At 39.6% G+C, this 24,045-nt stretch overlaps 1 protein-coding gene across 1 annotated transcript in view; it reads right to left on the bottom strand.

Moving 5' to 3' along the window:
• The window catches only part of ppp1r13bb (protein phosphatase 1, regulatory subunit 13Bb), a 34,923-nt gene extending 11,092 nt beyond the window's left edge, over positions 1 to 23,831 (bottom strand). Inside the window, 6 exon segments of the mRNA XM_046836170.1 lie at positions 206 to 307; positions 14,635 to 14,705; positions 15,507 to 15,626; position 16,759; positions 18,521 to 18,667; positions 23,681 to 23,831. Of these exon segments, the coding sequence (XP_046692126.1) occupies positions 206 to 307; positions 14,635 to 14,705; positions 15,507 to 15,626; position 16,759; positions 18,521 to 18,667; positions 23,681 to 23,812 (573 nt within the window). The 5' untranslated portion in view covers positions 23,813 to 23,831.
• Between the last annotated feature and the right edge of the window lie 214 nt (positions 23,832 to 24,045).

Genomic DNA, 24,045 nt, shown 5'->3' with positions numbered 1-24,045 from the left:
ATCCCACTTCAGCTAAACTCCACTGTAAATCGAACCAGATGGTATATATTAATGCCTGGAATCTTAACAGTCAAATCCTGAAAAACATCATAATTTTGCCTTAAACATTGTTCAAAAAAGCACTGAATCCACGACATGCAGCGTCCACGACTCATCTCCGGATTGAAGCTCACAACCCACAGAGATTCAAAGAAGAGAGGGTTACCTTAGCGACAAGAATCTGCTGTTGGGCCTCGATCTGCTGCTGTTGCCGTGTAGCCATCTCCTGCAACTCAGAGAGAGTGAGCTCCACGCGAGGGTTTGCCACCTGCAGAGAGGGAGGGACAAGGGGCAGAGATGGAGGAGGAGAAACAGATGAGGGCGGTGGGACAGGAGAGGTCAGTTAGCAGGTCAGTTTTGATAGAAAGCGAAACAAAAGCACTCCATTAAGTAGATGAGTAGTACGCACTAATCATAAAAGTACGAACAGCCCCACTTAGTGACCAAACGCAATAACAGCCAATCGTGTGATTGAAAACGCCTTGTTTAGGAGGGGGGCTGGGAAGAAACAGACCAAATGATGTACTATGCAGAGTGAGAGGAAGGAAGAAATGGGAAGAGTGCTCTCAGCATTGCTTAGTGAACTGAGAACAGGGTGTGAAGTGACCTACAGATGTGAAAACCTGAAGGGCCACATCAGATCTCCATCTTATTTAACAGTCCTCTATCAACTCATCAGTTAAGTTCTTCATGCAGCAGGTTTGAGGAAACAAATCATAAACATCTGGAAATCTGTGGCACAGTTTTGATGCCAATGAAGACTGAGCCCATGTGAGAGAGAAATAGCTCTGTGTTCATGTGACTCACAGCAAACTGGTCTGTTTGAGAAGACACAGAACAGGCCTCACTAATCTGTCACCTGGCATTCTGACTGATAAGAGTGAGGCGTCTATCACGCTGCCTGTTGCCATGCTGTCGTCATGGCAGCGGAGCAGAACTGCCATGCAGAAAAGAAAAAAACATAACATAATGCGCAGAGCACAAAATTGCCACCATAGACTATGATTTATGCTGAGGTAGCAGTCTCTGCTTTACACACTAGAAAATTGTTGCAAAAGCATTTCCAACAACAAAAAGGTATCAGGCAGAGGTGGGAAGTAACAAAGTACCAATACTTCGATACTGTACTTAAGTAGATTTTTCTGGTATCAATACTTCACTATTTATTTCTTCGAACAACTTTTTACTTTCCCTCATTACGTTTTTTAACACAAACATCTGTGCTTTTTACTTCTTACATTTGAAACCCAGACTCGTTACTTTAGTTTTAATCTATTTGGTGACATGATTAATATTTTTTTCTTTTCATTGCACCGTTTTCTGCCCACCAACCCATTTCTTGTCATTGCGGGCTTTTTGAATCCACCACTGGTACATCATTTCCTGGCTCTCACACACCACAGGTGCAGGTTAGTTTAAGAACATAACATTAAGCAGGGCAAAGGGCAACAAGAAGTATGGGGTTAATGTGGATGAGACAGAGGGAGTCAGTGATGTAAACATTCCTGATCACCATCATTTTTTCTCTGCTTGTGTTCTATATGGTGGATGTTCAGCCTGAATACATTCATTAGATACCAACATTTTAATATAGTACTAAAACATTTACCAGAGTCTTTTAACTTCTGCTTGAGTGAATGATGTGTGTACTTTTCCCATCTCTGGTATCAAGGTCTGATAGATGTTTACTTTAGCTGCCATATAAAAAAAGTTGGGGAAAAATGCAAAAAAAACATACTTTCTTCATGGATAGTTACAACAAAATTCTGTATCAGGATGTTGTTTCTGTCAGACACAGTCGTCAATGCACACCCAATTACAGTGCCAGTAAATTCCTCGAATAAATTTCCCTTTATCTTCTATCCTTTTGTTTGCCATTCAACAAGCTCATTTTACAGCTACTTTGATCCTGTTAGACCTGCATGCTGGCCTGCTCTTTACAATAACTCTCCTTAAAGTCCTTTTTTCATTGAACATACACAGAGTATTTAAATCATTTCCTAAAAAGCCATCGCAGCTTCCTCATGGGACTTTCCTAACTGGAACTGACAAGTGAATTCGATCACGCATACTTCAGCTAATCAGAAGCAGAATGGGAAGACTGGTCACTCAGATTAGTCAGATTATGTTATGGGTGCATGAAATCATGTATATTTCTCAGTTCAAGTGACACTGTTTTAGCTACAAAAATAAAAGCTGAGTGCAATAAATCAGATGTGACATTCAGCTGAACCGTTTAGATTTCAGTGGTCTTTTAACATCGACTCTGAGCCACATTGTATGAGACGATCCTAATAAAGAACATTATAACAAAATTAAATACAGACCATTTAATAATGTATCCTCTAGGCCAGACTATACATAAAAAAATCTAATTCAATAAAAAATTAATAAATAATAATGTTCTCCTCTGTAGCATCTGTAATCGTTATTACAATACCAGAACTTGGCTGTCCTTGGGCCAGGTGGGCCAGTAGTGCATCTCACCTCACACCATATAAATCAAGTCTGACGTATTTCCATGAGAGTCAGAGAGTGTATAAATGTGAAGGCTGTAATCAAAATGGTTCGACCTCAAATAAAACCATTCAAATGGTAACATACATTGAAAGAGTACACATTTACGCCTAAAAGACCTTCCAAGACAAACCTAAAGGAAAACTACATGTAGTGGAAGGAGGACAGTGTTTGTTGATGTTGGAAAGAGTGGGGCTTTTGTTTTTATTCTCCAGCCCTGTCTCTAAACTAGACAGAACATAAATTTAAAATCTATCAGCTCATAACCAAATTTCACATCACATAATTTACAGAGAAAGAAAAGCAATATTGTGCTTGGTTCTTCTCTCTGCTTGCTTTTTTTTTTATGTTACAACTGTTCAGATTTGTTTTGTTTTTTATTCTCCAGCCCTGTCTCTAAACTAGACAGAACATAAATTTAAAATCTATCAAAAACAATGCCTTTACGGTGCCTATATTACTTTTTTTTTACTGTAATGAACAGGGCTTGGGGATTATCTAGAAATTCTAATGACAGAAAAAACAGAAGTGGAGGTTCCTGTTAGACATTTCCTGTCACTTTTTGGGACTTTACACCTGCTTATGTAACATGCAGCCATGTGAACATAATTGCATTAATCCATCAGCATAAAACTCCCACATGAGAGTAAGCGGTGCAGCATCACCGGGGAACCTACAGCCCGGGAACAAATGTATTCTCGGCTAAAATAATAAAAATAGTCTGATCTATTCAGGTTATCTAAGTTCATTGGAATGACTAAACCATGTATATATTTATGACTGTATAATTTCTGTGTTCATAACAATATAGCAGACATAGACAATATACAAGATAGTCTACTAATAACAAACCTAACACCTGGAAGAAAAAAAAACACCCAAAAGCCTTCATTTACAGCTTTGTGTGCAGTGTGGGATGGGATGGTGAAATATTGAAGGTAAGCACTTAATCACTGCAATTGCAAACAAGGAAACAATACCAAACAGATTTTACACTATTATTTTCCACAAAAGTCACCAATCAGTAGAGCGTTCACATACGTTATGTAATGCTGCTGTTAAGAAGCTCAAGCGCGTTACCTGAAGAGTGTTCCCCCATGTTATTTTACACGAGCACACTTTTACTCTACCGCATTGTCCCGAGTCGGTAAATTCCCGCACCGTCTCCACGTGTTTAAACTCCATCGTGTAATCTTCTCTGAAAGTGTCTGAAATGCGCGTTTAGAGCCTGCAGGCTGAGAGGAGCGGACACTGCGTGCTCCTGCTTTCACACTCGGAGACAATCGATGATTACGTCCCAAATCGCTGAGCAACCCACAGAGCGTCGTGCTGTAGAACACGCTGGCTGTAACTGCCGATCTCCTGAGCAGAGAACGGCATCAGCAGCACACATCACCGAATAGTACACTGAACCTGAGGGCGTGAGAACAAATCAACTCCACATCAAACCTACAGTCGTTTTAAATCAGTGTGACGGACTAAACCTTTCAGATTTACACTAACCCACAGGGTTTTGTTGTTGTTGTTTTTATTGTTTTAGTATACACCTGATCCACATGCAGAGTATGTTTATGAATTTATGGTTCTTTGACCGCTGTTTTACTTAAATGGAAATGCAATTTTGTAATGACATGAAATGATTATTAAACAGGATAAAAATCTAAATGCATATTCTGGTTTAAAGCCATGACCTCAGGGCAAGTACAGATTACAGATGTGCACACGTCACCATTAAATCCATATGTGTTTGTTGAACATCCCATTCCAGATTTAGTCCTTTTTGGTTTTATAATAACCTCGACTCTAGATTTTGGAGTGTGCCTTTTAGGGCTGTAGCTTTCGATTATTTTAGTAAACGAGTATTCTAACGATTATTCCATCTATTAATCAGATAAAAAAAGTACTTTTTATTTATTATAACGCAACACCAAATACACAAGAGATAATATGACGGGTCTCTTAAATGAACAAGTAGTTTGTTTTATTTTTAGAAACATTTACATTTTTATTGCTGAAGTTGCAATACAAGAATATCTGTGAAAACTAAAGTGCATTTAATTGTTCATTACATCCAATTGCAAAATACAAAGAAATAAATTTAAAAAATACAAAAAGAAATATATATATATATATATATATATATATATATATATATATATATATATATATATATTTTACAAATATAATCACAATGTATGATTTTTTAACTCTTTATTTGTATGATACAGCTGAAAATAAGTATTTGAACACCTGAGAAAGTCAATGTTAATATTTGGTACAGTAGCCTTTGTTTGCAATTACAGAGGTCAAACTTTTCCTGTAGTTTTTCACCAGGTTTGCACACACTGCAGGAGGGATTTTGGCCCACTCCTCCACACAGACTCAGAGTTTGAGCTCCCTCCAAAGATTCTCTATTGGGTTTAGGTCTGGAGACTGGCTAGGCCACGCCAGAACCTTGATATGCTTCTTACAGAGCCACTCCTTGGTTATTCTGGCTGTGTGCTTCGGGTCATTGTCATGTTGGAAGACCCAGCCTCGACCCATCTTCAATGCTCTAACTGAGGGAAGGAGGTTGTTCCCAAAATCTGCAATACATGGCCCCGGTCATCCTCTCCTTAATACAGTGCAGTCGCCTGTCCCATGTGCAGAAAAACACCCCAAAGCATGATGCTACCACCCCCATGCTTCACAGTAGGGATGGTGTTCTTGGGATGGTACTCATCATTCTTCTTCCTCCAAACACGTTTAGTGGAATTATGACCCAAAAGTTCTATTTTGGTCTCATCTGACCACATGACTTTCTCCCATGACTCCTCTGGATCATCCAAATGGTCATTGGCAAACTTAAGACGTGCCTGGACATGTGCTGGTTTAAGCAGGGGAACCTTCCGTGCCATGCATGATTTCAAACCATGACGCCTTAGTGTATTACCAACAGTAACCTTGGAAACGGTGGTCCCAGCTCTTTTCAGGTCATTGACCAACTCCTCCCGTGTAGTTCTGGGCTGATTTCTCACCTTCCTTAGGATCATTGAGACCCCACGAGGTGAGATCTTGCATGGAGCCCCAGTCCGAGGGAGATTGACAGTCATGTTTAGCTTCTTCCATTTTCTAATGATTGCTCCAACAGTGGACCTTTTTCACCAAGCTGCTTGGCAATTTCCGTAGCCCTTTCCAGCCTTGTGGAGGTGTACAATTTTGTCTCTAGTGTCTTTGGACAGCTCTTTGGTCTTGGCCATGTTAGTAGTTGGATTCTTACTGATTGTATGGGGTGGACAGGCGTCTTTATGCAGCTAACGACCTCAAACAGGTGCATCTAATTTAGGATAATAAATGTAGTGGAGGTGGACATTTTAAAGGCAGACTAACAGGTCTTTGAGGGTCAGAATTCTAGCTGATAGACAGGTGTTCAAATACTTATTTGCAGCTGTATCATACAAATAAATAGTTTAAAAATCATATATTGTGATTTCTGGATTTTTTTAAATAGATTATGTCTCTCACAGTGAACATGCACCTACGATGACAATATCACACCCCTCCATGATTTCTAAGTGGGAGAACTTGCAAAATAGCAGGGTGTTCAAATACTTATTTCCCTCACTGTACATATAAAAATATTTTAAATGACTTTAAAAATAGTAAATGCACTGTACACGGTTTTCTTTATGTTTTAGTTTGAAATGATTCCAAACTCTGGAAATTTTCTTTGCCATTATAATCTTTTTTCCCTGTCCCTTCATTTTTCATTCTGCAGCGTCTACTGTGATGTATGGAAGCCTGTTTCTGCCACCAAAATAAATAAATCAACGTTTTTATCTAGTTTGTTTCTTGTAATTCTGACTTTTGTTCTCGCAATTCCGACTCTATTTCCTGCAATTGTGATTTTATTTCTTGTTAACATCCAACATTTCTGGTGCATCCACCGGTAACCATGTTGTGGGCCTGAAGTTTGAAGCTGTTGGTTCCTCTGCCTCATCTGTCTTGTTCCAGTTCCTCCAGAGCTGATTGTTAGACAGATTTCTCTCTAGGGATCAGAGGCTCAGTTTGATACCATGCAATTTTATTGATTGTAGCCCATTTCATTTTCAATGTGTAAATATTTCTGGCACTACAGAGAGGTGACCCTGCCTGATTGGCTAAAAAAGTCGGATTTGACGGATAAACTTTTTTTGTTATGTGGCGGAAATGGACTTCCATAGTGTTTGCCTGTCCAGAGCGGTCCAGAGTTTAGCGGGTGGTGCATCAGTAATAATGGTCCGGAAACACAATGCTCTGTGTGTAGTTAAATGGACTAAGTGAAGTATCAGGGAAAATAAATTACATTTATGTATTCGAATTACTCGAGGTGCTCGACGAATTGTTTTAGCCCTAGTGGCTTTGGTAATTTCAGTCATTCAACCACAAAAGCATTACTGTGTGCAATCTGAGTTGCAGTTCATCCTTCAGGTGTTCAGTGGAGTCAGGATTATATGCAGGACAGTCAAGCTCTCCCACTGTGTGTGTTCAAAGAACTAGCTTTGTGCATAGGAGCATCATCGTGGTGGCAAATGTTTAGATCTCTTAGTTCCAGTGAAAAAACACTACGATTCTAAAGGATACAAAGATATTCTTTACAATAATGTGCCTCCACATGTTGTGGCAACAGTTTGAGGAAGAACCGCATGTAGCTGTGACCGTCAGACGGCAACATGCATTTGGCCATTTAGTGCAGGTGAACACTTTCAGTTCTGTGGTTTTTCACCGAATTCTATCCTGAGACACAAGAATCAGTTGTGAACGATTCCTATCATGTTACTCATGCCACAGCCCCGTGTTCTTCCTTTGTGTCCATTAACTGTGTTCAAAATCCACAACAAACAAATTCCTGGAGTTCCCTCTGTCCTGCACAGTTAAAAGGTTTCCTGCTCTAATACAACAACATCAAGCAGATTAGTTGTATATTATGGGAGGGTAATCTGTTGAAAAAGTGATGGAAAAAAAAAAAAATAATTCTTCATTCTACAATAATTTTATATCTAAATATTTAACTAGATAATATCTATTTAAAATGACAGAATGAATTTAAAGTTTGCATCTGAGCACTTATCCACTTCTCTTTATTAAATCTAAATGTCTGGCTGTCTCAGATCCCAGAAGATGAATTACTTGCTAAATCCATATAATTGCAGTTTTAATTACGGCTGATCACTAAACTGCTGACGCCGTGTATTCGGCTGTGTATAGAAGACTATTTCGAGGTCAGGGCTTCGGCAGTGCCTGTAGTCAGAGCAGAAAGTGAAAACCGGCACACTTCTGCTTAAATTGACCTTCTTTAAGTTGTATGTACTAACAAAGACACCACATTCTTTCTGTGCTCGATGACAAAAAATGTAGCAAAACCATATCAAAAAGTTCAAACTACAAAAGAGAAATCCATATGTGCATCGGTACAGCTTTGAATTAAGAATTAGCCAATGACACTGGTCACATAAAAAAAACTGTATTTTATAACATCTAATGCACAATGTTGACTACAACTGAAAAAAGGTAGGGGGAATGTCGATGTGGTGTAGTGCAGCTCAGTATGGTTTAGTTGAGTTCATGATCGATAAGGACACTCTGCACTCTGTGCACTCATCAGCAGCATGGAAAGCCTCCAAAATTCATTACAAAAATAATTTGTCTCAAATGGTGTGTGCAGTGATTCATGGCTTAAAGGGCAACAATGTTAAATTTGCACACGCATCGCTCTTTTGTGTCTCGGCATCACACAAGTGCTCAATTAACGGCTGCAAGAGCAGAGTTATGACGTGTGCGGAAATGATGGTAAAATTCCCTCATAAAATCTAGCAGATAGACAGATAACATTTTCTCTTAATCACTAACATTAACTCTTAAAATTCAAACTGGGCTGGATATTATTTATTGGAAATGGTTTATTTTTTATGCAGGGGAAAGATTTTCCTCTGCCTTGACCTGACCTGCCCTCTTGCATACTATAACTTTCAACAGATGCTGTTGTGCAAATGCTGCTGTGCACCTCTGGAGACAGAGGCACACGTAGCTTAGGACGGAGCTAAAGGTTTGACTACTGACAATTTAAACTGCAGGTCATGCAGAGTTCTATTGAAAAAGCAACCTTGGGAATCAAAGGGTTTTTATTTTCTTGCTTTCACTGAAGCAGTCGAACACACTCGGTTGTAGAATTTCTCCTTACTAACATCTGTAGTAAAGGATGTCTAAATGATGTGAGGCTCATTCAGCCAATGACAAAAGGAAGCAGGTCAGTGTGCAGTCCCTGTTAAAAGCAGCTCGTGCCATCTCCTCAGCCCAAGGCCATTTTCTCTAGAGGATGTGATGCTGGAGCCTGCATTCGTCAAGAGAACCTGCAGTCTCAGCACAGCTGCAGGCTGGAGATTCGGCTTCTGTTGTTTTACTGACTGCGGTAAGCCATTTGTTGGCTTTTTCCCAGAGGAAGCTACAACCTTCAGTGTGCCAACTGGAAAACGCTCTACTCCAGTCTTCTGACAACAAAGACATACTAAGAGTGGCTTCATTTAAGAGCTTAATCCTTGAAGACTGCATGGACAAAATCAGAATTGTTGCACCTAATTTAGACTTAGATCACTAAAAATAAATAAAAATATTCAGACAGGAGCTGCATGAGAAATTATTCCAAAAAATGCCAACAAGGCCATTTAACCAAAGTCCTGACTGAGCAGAGGGCTGCTGATGAGCTCAGTGAATCTGCTGCACTCGGAAAAATACTAAACACCATAATATTTTTATGCGTAGCTAAACCATATGCGAACCAAACAAAGTGTAAATAGTGTAGAACGCCAAATCTTGGTCAGCATACATAATGTACAATACAGCATAGATCTAACAATGTGCTTATGTAAATGCACGAGATTCTAATGAGATAAAACATTATGCTGAAAAATACATGTCATAAGGGCAACAATATTAACTAGCTCTATTCATAATCCGATAAATTATACTCTTGAGATCATTTACAGCATGGAAAAAAAACCACCATCGTCCTCTGTCCACGTTCTTCACTCTAGAATATAGTGAAGACTATAAACTGTACACTATAGTTTTCTTTTTTTGAAAGCTAAGATCCGTGCTTCACTAACATTTCACAAAGAACAGCAGGTTAACAGGATTAATAATATATCATAAAGTTGTTATTATAAGAAATATAGCAATAATTGTCCAAATTGAATATCTACATTCATAATCAAAATGACCATGAAGCTACACACAAGACAGAGTTCATATAGGTTGCAATGTTAGTGTGCTCTGCTTCAAACGAGTGTTTGGTGGGAGAAAGTTGAGGCAGATCGTATGAAAAATAAAGCAAAGACTGGAATATACACACCCTGCAGGGCAAAGCCACCCACACATACAGGAAAGGAAAAAAAATCCACTTTGGTAAAGTTAAGCTGCCCACACAGTCCAAGGTTCTGCAGCTCCACAGTTCTGCCAGTCACAGATGGTACATTTTACATCAGACCACATCAGCAAACTACAATTTCTGTACGACTCCAAAAGTATAACGAATTTTATATAATAATAATAATAATAATAATAATAATAATAATAATAAAATGATTTTAGAATAGCGGATTTAAAAAGAACATTTATCAGTAAGAGCCTTACCCCAGCCTTGCCTGTCTCTTCCAGAACAGAAGTAAAGGCTGCTCAGCTGAGTGTGAAAAGATGTGAAGATGGATGGAGACGGGGTAAAGGAAAGAGACAAGGAAGGAAAAATGAGAGAGAAATGGAAGGGAGGGGCTGACTTATTACAAATATTTCCACTCTGAGAGAACTGGCACATACAATTACACTCTAAGGCCACATAAACTACCCTGCTGACAAAGGCCCATGGCAGAAAAGAGGGAGAAAGACAGAGAATGAGAGAGAGGAAAAGCATAAGAGTGACAGGATGAAAAGGAATAAGAGAAAAGTGACCACCCACTACAGGGACTGCTAAGCATGTGTCCAGGGATTACGCTCTGTGCATGAGCGAAGAGAGGGAGTGTGTGTGTGTGTGTGTGTGTGTGTGTGTGTGTGTGTGTGAGATGATCATCATCTCAGCAATGTCACGAGGATGAGAGCAGAGAAAAGCCCTGCTTTTGTCATAAAACTGTTGTAATCCCCGAAATGTATAAAAGAGCAATAAACCATAAACCCAATATAGACCCTTCTGTCTGCCCTGAGGTCAACCTGTGGTGAAACTTGCATGCAAACACAAACACACACAACATAGAATTATGGTTAAGCTGTTTTTCTCAGCTGAGGTACTGCCCTGCACTGAGAGGCATTATTTTAAGTACGAGGGTGGTGGACGCTCGATGTTTACTAAGCTATAAACATCTGGGAGTCACACAAAAGTGAGGCATGATTCAATAGAATAGAAACAAAAACACCCAAACATGTAGCAGCCCCAAACGACAGAGGGCACGTTGTCTGTGGGTGAAACTACTCACCTACTCACAGGCTGTGCTGAAAAACACCTACAAATGGCAAACAGCAAAAAGGCTAACAGTTTATGTCCAAAAAGCACAGCAAATCTCATTCTATTTCAGATTTGTCTTGTTGGATTGCAGTAATATTTGCCAATTTAGTTCGTAGAGTAACAGCTCAGCCATAAAACTTGTTTTAAAACATATCATAGGTCACATAATAAGAATATCTTTGAAGTATTCAGTCTCAGACAACGGTAATGAAAACTAAATAGGGAGGCATATGATGTAATGGCCACTGCTTTCACTGTAGGTGCAACAGTTTAATAGCGTGTGTGTGTGTGTGTGTGTGTGTGTGTGTGTGTGTGTGTGTGTGTGTGTACACACAGAGCATGGCCCTCACCTGACCTACCACATTGCAGGCTACTTGTGAGGAGAAGCAGATGTGCAAAAATGACAAAACACAGGAGCTCCTAATGGCAACCTACACACCACAGTCCACACTTTGGTGACATCAACGTGTAGACCTATATTTAGAGGCTCGAACAGTAAGGACAGTCCTCAAGACTTTATACTACATTGGGTCCAATGTTGGGTTTGATTTTCTTTTCTTTTTAAGTCTTGTGTATGCAACATTTAAACTGTAATGTTACTTCTGTGACAGACGGGTCGATGAAAATGTTGGCACAATGAGAAAACTTTCTTTCAGTCATGCACGTAAATGAATCAGAGACATCCCTTCCAAACAAGATTTTGTCCATGAAACCTAAAAACAAAAAAAAACTAATCTTGTTTCGGCTAAAGGCTGAGAAGATACTTACAGTGTTTCTGCAGGTTTCACCAAGTCAAATGTAAGCTTTTTTAGACCTTTTTAAGACCATTAAGAGTAAAAATTAAAACCTATATTACATTAAAAACACACACACAACAACTGGCCTTAACCGAGCCCTACATTAATTGTTTTTTCCCAAGCCAAGTATCGCTAAACTAGCACTTCCTCAAAGCTGAAAAATAAACAACACCACGGAAACGAACAAAAACATTCTAAAGTGCTGCGTGAGCATTTCAATGAGCATTAGATGTAGCGTTACATCTACATCAGAAAATTGGGACCTGAAACTAAGACATAGAACAGCGAATTTAAGACTTTTAAGGCCTAAAATTTAGATTTTTCAATTTTTGACTTTTTAAGACTCTGCTTACTTTCTGATCTTCTTCTTCACAGCGGCTCATCCATCTCCATACCCTGTCCTCTACATCTGCCTCTTTCAACCCAACTACCTGCATGTCTTCCCTCACCACATCTATAAACCTCCTCCTTGGACTTTCTGATATACTTTTTAAAAGCACCTCTTGCTTCCCTACTGCAGATAAATAAGACTTTTCTGCATCATTAGAAACACACTACCCCATTGGACATTAAACCTATCCTGCAAAACGAGTGGTGCACAATTAAAATCTATAATGCAGCTTACGCTGGGTAGAGCAAATAGTTATTAATTGTTTGTCTGACTTTTACTTATGTATTTTGCGATGGAGAAATGCATACAACGTAAAAAGCTCTTTTTGTATTAATACAGGATCCACATCTTACACTGGACAACATTATCGCACTGATTCAATGACTAACCCTCGAGAGAGCTATAAACAATGGGAACGGATCTGAGTTTTATCAGTAGGTCCTCTGTGCCTGTCATTCTTAAGATCTGCTGTGTGCTAATCACCTCCATGGTGGAGCCTGTACCTCGACGACAGCAGCTAGTGCATCGTTGCTAATCAGTTCCCTGGCTAACCACCTCAAGCAAATGAAGTGAAGTGTGTCCTCTGCAGTCTGTCACTCCCTCCCTCAGGACAAAGAGAGGAACAGAGAAACAAAATGGAAAGTAAAAACCTCACTCTATGTTATATAAATGTCTGAGCGATAAGCAGGCCATTATTTCCTTGTCTGCATCCCTGCGCATCCCTTAAGGTAAAAATTTAGTTCCACTTCCCAGAGCATAGCATTTCCTCTGCCAGAATCTGGGCCAGATGGCTAGAAAGAGAATGTAAAAAGAGCGATGCTGAAGGAAGCTCTTATAATCAAGTGGCTCGCAACAAGAATAAAAGCACAAACAGTGGCGCTTCTATGAAAGAAGGCAAATATGGCACATGCCTGGGAGCTGAATGTGAGATGCAGCGCAGAGAGAAAATTACAGTTGTATCTCATGGGATGAAGAGGAAACTGCATAGGTTATGCAAAGTACTTGAACTAAAAATAAAAACCCTGCATGCACAAGTTTGGCTAATTTGATGAGGAATGACTGACATACAAAATTGCAGACAACAAAATTCATTGCGAAAACGTAGTTCTCTTCTATCTGTGTTATGACGATGGTCGTGTTCAGGAATATTCCAAAATGATATTCAAGCATTCCTTCACATATGCTATTTAAAACATATGGTCGTGTTAGTTGCTTGCTAATTAAATCGTGTAGCTACTTAAGTGGACTTATGATGCAGATTCTGACCAAGTAACTTGTATAATGACAAATAAATGAATTATGCTGATTACTGTATTTTCCGGACTATAAGTCACTACTTTTTCCCCATGCTTTGAACCCCGCGGCTTAAACAACGAAGCGGCTAATATATGGATTTTTCCTGGGTTTTTCCCGGTTTCATAAGCTTCAAGACAAAAAACTGAACCCAACACCATTAGACCAATGAAATTGGTGAACCGGTTCAGGTGAACCAATGAATCTCTTTATATTAAATCAGATGCGCTCCCACTGAATCGGGCCGCACCACATCATAAATATGGATGAGGTTCCTCTGACGTTTGACCTGCCGCTCACTCGGACTGTCAACAGGAAATGCGAATCATTCGTCATGCTGAAAACAACCGTGCATAAAAAAAAACTTCACCTGTGTTCTGAGCTGCACGGCATCGGGAGAAAAGCTTCACCGATGGTGATTTTTAACGACGATGCCAAAAGAAAAACTCCAGAGAGAAATAGTTGTGAAAGGAAGGAGGAAGACAGTGAACAATGACTTTCTTGGTGGGCTACTGTTTAGATACAAGCCGTGTAACAGACACTGTCTTTCGTTAAAGCCTGTGTAAAGTTCATTAGTTTCAATGAGTCTGCGGCTTATAGACAGGTGCGGCTTATTTATGTTCAAAATAAAAATCTTTGTAAAATTCAGAGGCTTATACTTGGGTGCACTTAATAGACCAGAAATTACGGTAATCATTAGATGCCTATAGTGATGGCCATCACCCAACCAGGTGAAAACATTATAGAACATAGGCTGTGTGGACATGTAATTTCAGTTAAAAACCTAACCTAGACATTAATTATGAAGTTTATGGACTTGCTCTCAGACAGCAGACTCTCTATTAATCATATGTTGTGTAGATAAATGCATGCGTTATGTCAGACTGCTCTACCAGCAGCATGCTGATGAGAACGCTGTGCAATCTATAAACCAGTGCATGAACTAATATACAAGTATTAAAAAAATAATAATCTACCAAGCTGCAATGTGATTTGAACTCATGATTAAACATAAAGGTCACGACAAGCGATGATGAAATATTTTCAACACTCACAGTTCCTCGGATTACAGAAACATGAGATGAGCATACCCCATTTTCATTGTGCTTATCAGAGCTACTTCCAGTCCTTTGGTTAACCTGCTCCTGAGACTGCTGACTCCCTGTTAAAAAAATAAAATAAAATAAAAGAAGAAGAAGAAAAGAAAAAGAAAAAAAACATGCACTTTTAGAGCAATGTACATAGATTATAATGCTTTAATCTGTGTAGTCCTGCTGCTGTGACATTAAGGGCAGCCACTCAAACAGAGAAATCTGATACGTGGACCTAAATACAAGATGAAAGAACAGAAGGAAACGGAGACAGTGCTGCGAGCTGGGTCAGCGGACAGATGGTGTGGGAGACAAATATGTGAGTTTGGGTTTGGTTGTGCTCAGGCAAGCAGGACTGAGGCCTCCTAACGGAAAAGAGTAATAGTTTCCCACCCACAGAATTACAGCTCACTGCATATACATTCACAAACTATTATATTTGGTCATCGTGTCAGCAATAAAACCTACGATTATATAACTATTAATTAATTCTTTAAATTACATTTAAAGGAATCCACAGATTCAATGATCTGATGTGTGTTTAAATCTCCAGACTGGGTCACACTCTAAGTGTGTGTGTGTGTGTGATTGACCTGCATTGAAAAGACCTGCATTGATAATGTTCCAGTCTTTTTCCAGCATGAAAACAATCCCCATTAGAAATTCTTAATACATGACCACCTAATACATTCTTTTTCTCAGGGGGAAGTATGGAGGTGTGTCCACTAGTATAAAAATGGTGTCTGAGCATATAGTATAAAATAATATATCCTTTTGTGAATCAATGGTTGCATTTGCCCCACAATGGCCACTGAATATAAGGTGCTTGGCAATGCAGCACTTTTCACAAATACCATAAAAAGAAAGTTCACCTGGTTCACTGCTCTCTGTGGGCGAGTCCTCGTGGCGCAAGTAGAACTTCACTTCCTGTTTCCTGGGGCCCCATTTCTGCAGGTGCTCGAACATCATGTGGTCAAAGGGAATTGCTCGTTCTGCAATGAAGGAAGAACACAATCAGATACAGCAGAAGAAGAGCAGGCATGGATTTGATCAAGGAAAAAAAAATGGCTCCATGAAACAATTGTTAGGAGCCCTAGAATTTAAAAGGGAACAGATGTGAGGTAGAAGACAACAACGTGATGAAAGAGAGTACAAGGCTCAGAGTCCATCTCCATTAAATCAAAGGCAGACATTCTTTCCTGACCCTTCGGAAATAAGGGTTTAATAAGGGGCCCTGAGAAAATAAAAATTAAGAAGGGAGAGAGAGACACACCTCATCCATGAGAGGAAGAGAAACACATACACACAAGCACATGCGTATCAAAGAGTCAAACGTGGCCTCCTGCCAGAGGAATGCAGTGTGTGTGTGTGTGTGTGTGTGTGTGTGTGTGTGGTGGTTGGGGGGGCAGAGGAAAAAGGAGGCTAGTTAAATATATTTGTGTATTTAACTTAATGCAACTTAATTTTTCCAATTCTCTAGAATTGTCTGGACTCAAATTTTACCTGTTTTACATAATAAGGTATAATAATGCTCGAGCTCTGATTTACTCAGGGGGGAAGAAATAAGAACAAGGTAACTGGAACACAAAAACTGAAATCTGATCAATCTTCATGCACTGGGTATAGTAAAAGCATTGTGCCACCACAACTATCAGGAGCACACCTGGAGAGGGTTTTTTTTTCCACCAGCGAAATGCTGTCAGCACAGGACTAATTTATAGTACCCATGTCTTCCTGGTGTCCCTTTCTTGGTACGTGGTTTACTCAATTAGCTGGATTTACTGTTGACGATTTGACATGATCTGGTATTTTGTGGTTCTTCAAATATCATCCTGGAGTTGCAGTCATAGGCACAAGCCCATAAGCTCAAACCTGCTCACTGTAAACAGGATTAGATTAGGACTTTATATGTGGAGATATTAGGGACAATCTATCACGGTCATATCTTCCCTATTTTTACGAGCGCAACCTGTGGCAGAAGGTGCAAGAACGATACTGAGAGCTTTCCAAATTCAGCGCATAGTGTGAGATAGTCTGGATTCTTTAACACAGTATTCAAGTTTACTTTTGGAACGATATCGCTTTTCTCGTAAGAGAAACATTTACCTCGTGAAGTAGTTCGACCCTCATATTGACAATTTGACTTGTCAAGTACACAGTATGTAGTGAAAAGTTATTGTATCTCACATTTTTCTTGCTCCAAAGTTCTAGTAGGTCCTGTAGTCGCTGTGGCATTTAGAAAGTAAGAATAAGTTGGAAGTAAACAAATATATAACATGGGAAACACCTCAACTGTGCAAGCTATTTGGCCATTGTACTATTGACCAGCCTATTATGCTTTCTAGTGTTAAACTATATCCTTCTCAAGCAACGTGTGAACCCAGAATGCTCTCAAACAACTTAACACTGCTAAACTAATCAAACCCGCATGTGTATTTGAAAAATCAAATTAACCAGAACATAATTACCACGATTAGATCATCTTTGATCTGTCATTTGATCTCAGATATAGATCGCTGCACAGAGAATGTGCCCTTGGACTGTTTTCTGTGTTTTTGATCCCCCTCCTGCATGCTAGCAGCTGCTTTTGAACTTTACGCTGTTTAGAGGTTGGATCAGTGGCAGAATGGAGACCAGAGTCACAAAAACAGGCTATTCATCTCTTCAAGCCATACAATGGGCTATTCTGTGCATGGATGTAGAACAAACACAGACTGTTGAAGAAGAAAGGTGGAATAATTGAGAAGAAGGGCAGTGTTAATACACAGAGAAGAAAAGATGGACTGCACACACACACACACACTCACACACACATTTTTTAGTGCCAGAATTAGAAACATCTATACAGACCACAAGTTCAATGAAAAAATAAATTACTATTTAGCTACTGAGAGTAATGCCCACTAAGGTTAACTGAGCATTTGTGCAGTTCTGAGTGCCCACTTTAATGTAAAAGCAGCACAATAAATGAGAACACGGGCATACTGTGGAGACTGACCACCACTTATTTTTCAGTAATCGAATTAAAGACAGCAGTTTGTCTGCTGGAGCCTCAGTAATGCTGTAGTGATAAACATTTTAAATGTTAAATACCAGAATACAATATCACCAAAAATAAAAACATATACTTGCAGGGTTTTGACCTGTAGTACCGTTAATTCCTAATTGACAACAGCAAAAAAAAAAGGGCATATAAGTAAAATAATTCCTGTGAGTTTCAGGGCCTTTTATTCTGTGACAGGTCTTTAATAGAACCTAGATAAAGAGATGGCAAGACTCTAGGGCTGAAACCATTCCTCGAGTAATTCCAATACAAAAAAATGCTTTGTTTAGTCCATTTAACTACACACGGAGGAGAGTTTCCCCACGGACCATTATAACAGACGCACCACCCGCTAAACTCTGAAGCGCTCTGGACAGTAACACACAGGATGCTGCAGAATGAAGCGAGGGGCAAGGAGAAATATAATTGTGACTATATTTTCCGTCAACATCCACCAGTAACCATGAAATTATTTCAATCTCTGAAAACTTTGTCATTTCTTTGCCATCAATCTTCTCCTCGGCCCTCGCTGTTTTCACTCTGAAGCGTCTTCTGTGATGTATGGAAGCCTGTTTCCACCACATAAAAAAAAAAGAAATTTTCTCGCAAGTCCGACTTTATTTCTCGTAAACATCCAACATTTTAGGTGCATCCACCAGTAACCATGTTGTGGCCCTGAGGTTTGAAGCTGTTGGTGTATGAACGAGGCTTAGGATGCGGCGCTCTCACCGCTGCGGCCCGGGTTCGATCCCCAGCACAAGCCTTAGTGACTAAAATAATTGACAGCAGCAGCCCCAATATGCTCATACTCTGGTTGTACGGTACAGTAGGTCAGGTGCATACCGTTGCCCGCCACACTTCAGCCAGGTGGCAGCCGTTCTCCCCCGGCTCCTTACAGAACTCGACCACATCGCGACACGTCGTCTCTGGAGTGATGGGCACCTCGGTCAGAGCCTGTTCACCATCACTCAAATACACAGTCAGGATCATCTGAAAAAAAAGAGTGAGAAAGGAAAAGAATTAAAACTCAGCATTAATGCATGCTGGCCTGCATGTAGGGAAAGTTTCCTTCATTAACCTTCCTCTTAATCCAACAATAATATTAGAGATGTTTTAGTTTGCTTATTTACATAAAGACAACACAGACAGAAAATCAGCATACAGACTATTATTCTGGGATGCCATTTTTGAGTCAATTCAAATGGGGTTTATTATCATTTCAGACATATACAAGTTATATAAGTTAACACAAGATGATGCAAAAGACATGTGCAAACAGCGTTAAGTGAACACACACAAACGCAACAAGACAATAAACACAATGAGCAGCACTGACAAGTACAGTAAATGTGTGTTAGTGCAAAAAATGGTGGGCAATGAAACACTAGTTTCCATGAAGATGTTTATTTAAATGTGTGTGTGTGTGTGTGTGTGTGTGTGTGCACGAATCCAGACCCTTTGTACTAAAGAGGTAAATGGCTATGAGGACCAGAATGTTTCTGTACCCCTTTCCAGATGGCAGGAGGGTGAATAGTGTGTGTGTGTAAGGGGTGTGTGGTCACCGAGTCCAAAATGAAAGACTTCAAGAAGCTACCTAGGCATAATCACATTCTGAAATCTACTAATCCTATTTCATTTTTAAGAGAAGCACAAGCACAATAAACAGTCTCAGCTTCTTGCTTGCAAACACCCCGTCTACATCTTAGTGCTGCTGCACATTAGTCAAGAGTCTGTTTTACACGTAAAAAAAAATCACTGAAAGGGGAAAAAAAACCTATTAAACAGTCTGGAAAAAAAAGGTCACTGCTGTTTTGCCTCTTTATTTTGTATCCCGTCAATTAGGCTGCACATGAACATAAGCAGCTATTATCATTTTAAATGTTTACATGATAGAAGTACAAGTTAATACAAGTTAACATAAAATTAAATCCTGCAAATGCAAGTGAAGCACATGTTGGGGCCACGTCACACAGAAGCTCACCACACTCATTTTAAGTCTAGTCCTTCCTTCACAGTCACACAGGTTCGTGTGGGACATACATAAAATGTTTGTCCCGTACATTTTAGCTCTAAGGCAACATCACTAATCCGGATAGATTTGAAAACTGCAATCTTTTTAAACGTCTGCCGTTTATTTACTTTCAAGCTCTATAAAGCCGTTGCTGATGCATCAGCGTTTTGTAAAGCCTCCGTTTTCACAGTCCACACTGCAACATGAAAACGGTGTCTTTAAATTCATTCACTTCGCAGATTGTTTTTGTTGATTGATAAAATGTTGTCTCAGGTGTGGACGGAAGGCCAAAGCCTAGAGAAAAATGTGCTTTTTCAAACTGAAAACGTATTAGTGTGGACATGGCCGAAGAGGAAGTGGGTACCAGGAATGAGACATGTGTTCTAGACCAATAACCCGCTGACCGAGGAGGCACTACTGAGGAGTGTAGTGACGACTGGCAGGTGGTCAGTGCAGTTCTGACCGCATTCCACTTGTCAACCTCCCTGTGGTCCAAGCATTCAAGGCCTGGGCTCTACTAATGCTGATGGTAGGTAACTCCAACCAAAGGTGGCACTGCTGACCCACATTGCTCCACTTGTCTGTCTCAGTCAGTGACAAAGATGTTTATTCCCAGAGCACAGGTAGACTAAAATACATGCTTAGTAGCAGAACACAACTTCAGTCAAAGAGTCTCCAGAGAACTCCAGGCTGTTAACAATACTGTCCTAAAGACCAACTGAACCACATGAAACAAGGGCTGCTGCTATCGATTCTTTTAGTAAATCAGGTATTTAAACGATTATTCAATCGCTTAATCGAGTAATCGGATAAGAAGTTGTTCTTCTTTATTTAAAAAACTTAACTAAATGATAGAGAGAAAATAAGACTGGTCTCGTAAAACGAACAAATAATTTGTTTCCTTTTTAGAAAAAAGCACATTTTTATTGCTGAAATTGAATACAAGAATATCTGTGAAAACTAAACCAATTAGTGCATTTAATTGCTATATTACATCAAAATACAAATGCAGTGCGTTCAAAAAATCCACGTACAGCAGGTTATGGGAAAATATTCGTTTAATGAAGCTCATAATTATTCTCACTCGTGTATTTATTTATTAAATCTCGCACAGTATTGTGATGTGGTCTTCTTGTCTCCGGAAAGCTGCTTGGATTTTTCCACGCACTAAATCCGTGAATTTATCGGCAGCTTTAAAAACGTGCTCTGCTACTCTGCTCTACTCGGCCATGGAGAGACTTTTTGACCGAACTGTATATAAATAAAAATATAAAAATCAATTCCAAATGACTTTAAAAACGGTAACCGCACTGTACGTTGTTTTCTTTATGTTTTAGTTTGAAATGATCCCAAACTATGAAAGCTTTCTGCGTTGTCTTTGGCCTGAATCTTCTCCTCGCCCCTGTTTTCTTCCCGTTCCTCCATTTTTCATTCTGTGGTTAACCTGTCCAAAGCTTTCCAGAGTACAGCGGGTGGTGCATCGGTAATAATGGTCTGTGAGAAACACGGTGCTCCGTGTGTAGTTAAATGGACTAAATGTAATTATTTGCTTCGATTAATTTTTGTAATCGAAATACTCAAAGAATTGTTTCAGCCCTACAGGAAACAGAGTCCAAACCTCCTGAATAACATAATGAACCAAATATTATGATTATTATATACTTGGCCAGACCATAGCCATGCATTCATCACCTCACCTAAGATAAAGAAAAAACACCAATTGTAGCTATGAGGCAAAAATCATTCAGTTCTGAACCCAAAGCCGACTTGACAAGATCTTATCCCAGAAAAATGAGTGAACAACGACCATTTGATTCTTCTCAGAATAAATGAAAGAGCTCCACAATGCGCCATTTCCTTGTTCACAGAATCACAATGATTGCTTTATTTAACTGGCAAACCTCCAAGCCCAATAAGGTGACCATTTTACCTTCGGCCATACACACAGACGCTGTAAAACACTGCGCCTGAGACCTTGGGGGGATACGCACCACTCCCCACTGCTCACAGCCAAGAACACCACCTTCTACGCAAAGACTCACAGGTGTGTATGTGTGTGTGGGGGCAGACAAAGAGCTCTTCTCATCTTAAATACAACAGAATGATAAGCAGGTTTATACACAACAAACAAGATTGTGCAGAGTAACAAAGATGTTTCATAAACCTGAAAACATATGCATTGGATATTCTTGTGTGTGTGTGTGTGTGTGTGTGTGTGTGTGTGTGTGTGTGTGTGTTTGTGTGTGGAATTAGGAAATGCAGGGAACGTGCCCCTGGAGAACTAACAATAGAGTAATCTTAACTAATTAGCAAAAAAATGCAGATAATCTGACCGAAGCCCCTCAAGAGATTTTCAAAACACAAGGTCGCTTACATGAGAAATCTATGTCAGAATATAACCCTATATAAACCTTTCATCACACTATGATAAAGTATTATTAGATGCCAATTTCCTCATTTCATCCTTTTATCATTTAGAATCATGTTCTGTCATTCGTCATTTATTACAATTTAATACCACAAAGCGATCACTTCAATATAAAGCTTTGTTGAAAGTACAAATATTTATCAAGACCGGAGAAAAAGGATCTAAATCAATATTTATCTTCAATAAAGCAGAAACTACACTCGACACTATATAGACAAAAGTATTGGAACACCCGACTTTTCCAGCCATATGCGGTTCTTCCCCAAACTGTTACCACAATTGTTTATGATGTCCTGGGATGCAGTAGGATTACATTTTCCCTTCAATGGAACTAGGAGACCCAAACCTGTTCCAGCGTGAGCTCTATGAGGATGTGGTTTAAATGGTTTGGTGTAGAAGATGCAGTGGTCTGCTCTAGAGCTCTGACCTCAACCCTAATGAACACCTTTGAGGTGAATTGGAGCACTGACTGCACCCCAGGTCTCCTCACCTACATCAGTACCTGCCTTTACTAACACCATTGTAGCTGAATCAGCACAAATCTCCACAAGCACACTCCAATATCTAGTGGAACATCTTCCCAGAATATTGGACGTTATTATAACAACAAAGCCCCCTGACGGATTATTATCCATCTGATTATTTGCATTAGGTGAATCAGCAGTAGGGAAACCTTTAAAAAAAACATGCAGGACAGAATAACCTGCAGTTTGGTCTGTAAATGCATCCGTTTGCAAAGGACAAAATAATGTTTCTGCTGTAGCGGAAAAGAAAAATATAGAGCATGCAGAATTCGAATGTTAGATCCGGTTGAGAAATAGTGGCACTTGTCCTTTTGTTGATGAGATTAATTAGAACTATGGCAATGATGAGAACGCCTGCAAGCAAAAACGAGAAAAATCAGAAAGCGCAGACTTCACCATTACCATCCTTATACTCAATATTAATACACCAGCCCTCACTAAATATCATAACAGCTGCCAATTCTGATAAGTGCAAAAAAAAACTATTCCATTATGTAGATGAATAAGGGCTTAGGATAACTTGAAAGAATTTCAGTGATTCGTAAAGAAAGAAAAAAACTAGTCAATTCAAATTAGTAAAAGCACCAATTAGCTCTTAAACCGATTCCAATATTTATACCACTTCTCTAATTTAAAACATGAAACTGACAGATCAAAGAAAAAAGATCAAGAAAAAAAGGTGGATAATTTCTATAGATTCTGCTGTAGATTTCAAAATTCAGTCTGATTATCAACAATTTTGTCAATACAGCAGGTTTTCTCTATAAATACCCGTCTAACATGCACTAAGCACTTGCCTAATACTTTCCAATAACACTGTAATAATGGCGATCGTAAGTAGAGTTGAAATCATCCGCGCTCTCTTGTGAGCCGGCAGACTGAACGGAACACATGACAGATTGCGATGACATCAGCTGAAGTCTTGACATGTCTGACCACGCTCTGTTTTCCTCGAACACTTAAAGCTCTTAATAGCCATGGCCATTAATGCCATGTTTTTGTAGCAGCATCGTACCCTGTAGGCCAAACAAGAGCATCACCTTTCTCCACCTTGCTGTAGTCCGTGCTCTTCTGCGCCCTCTCCTCATGTGTCGAACGTGCTCCTTTGCACAGCTCTTATCCTTAGACAGGCTGACTAGACCACGAAGGACAATAGTTACAAACCTCTTCATCCCGCAGGTGACGACCGGTCAGCTCAACGGCACATACGCTACTACATACACAACCTTCTCTGCTTTGCTCGCTGCATCACATGCACACACGGTAGTAACAAACAGCCTTGCAGTCTCCCTGCAGAGAGAAGCCTTTAAGAGTCAAGCTCACTATGGACTGATGAAAGAGAGAGAGAGAGAGAGAGAGAGAGAGAGGAGAGAGAGTATCCAAGTAAAAAATGAGGAGGGAGCAC

The sequence above is a fragment of the Silurus meridionalis genome, chromosome 23 (genome assembly GCF_014805685.1).
Source record: "Silurus meridionalis isolate SWU-2019-XX chromosome 23, ASM1480568v1, whole genome shotgun sequence".
NCBI lineage: Eukaryota > Metazoa > Chordata > Actinopteri > Siluriformes > Siluridae > Silurus > Silurus meridionalis.
This window is presented reverse-complemented; position numbering and strand designations above follow the sequence as displayed.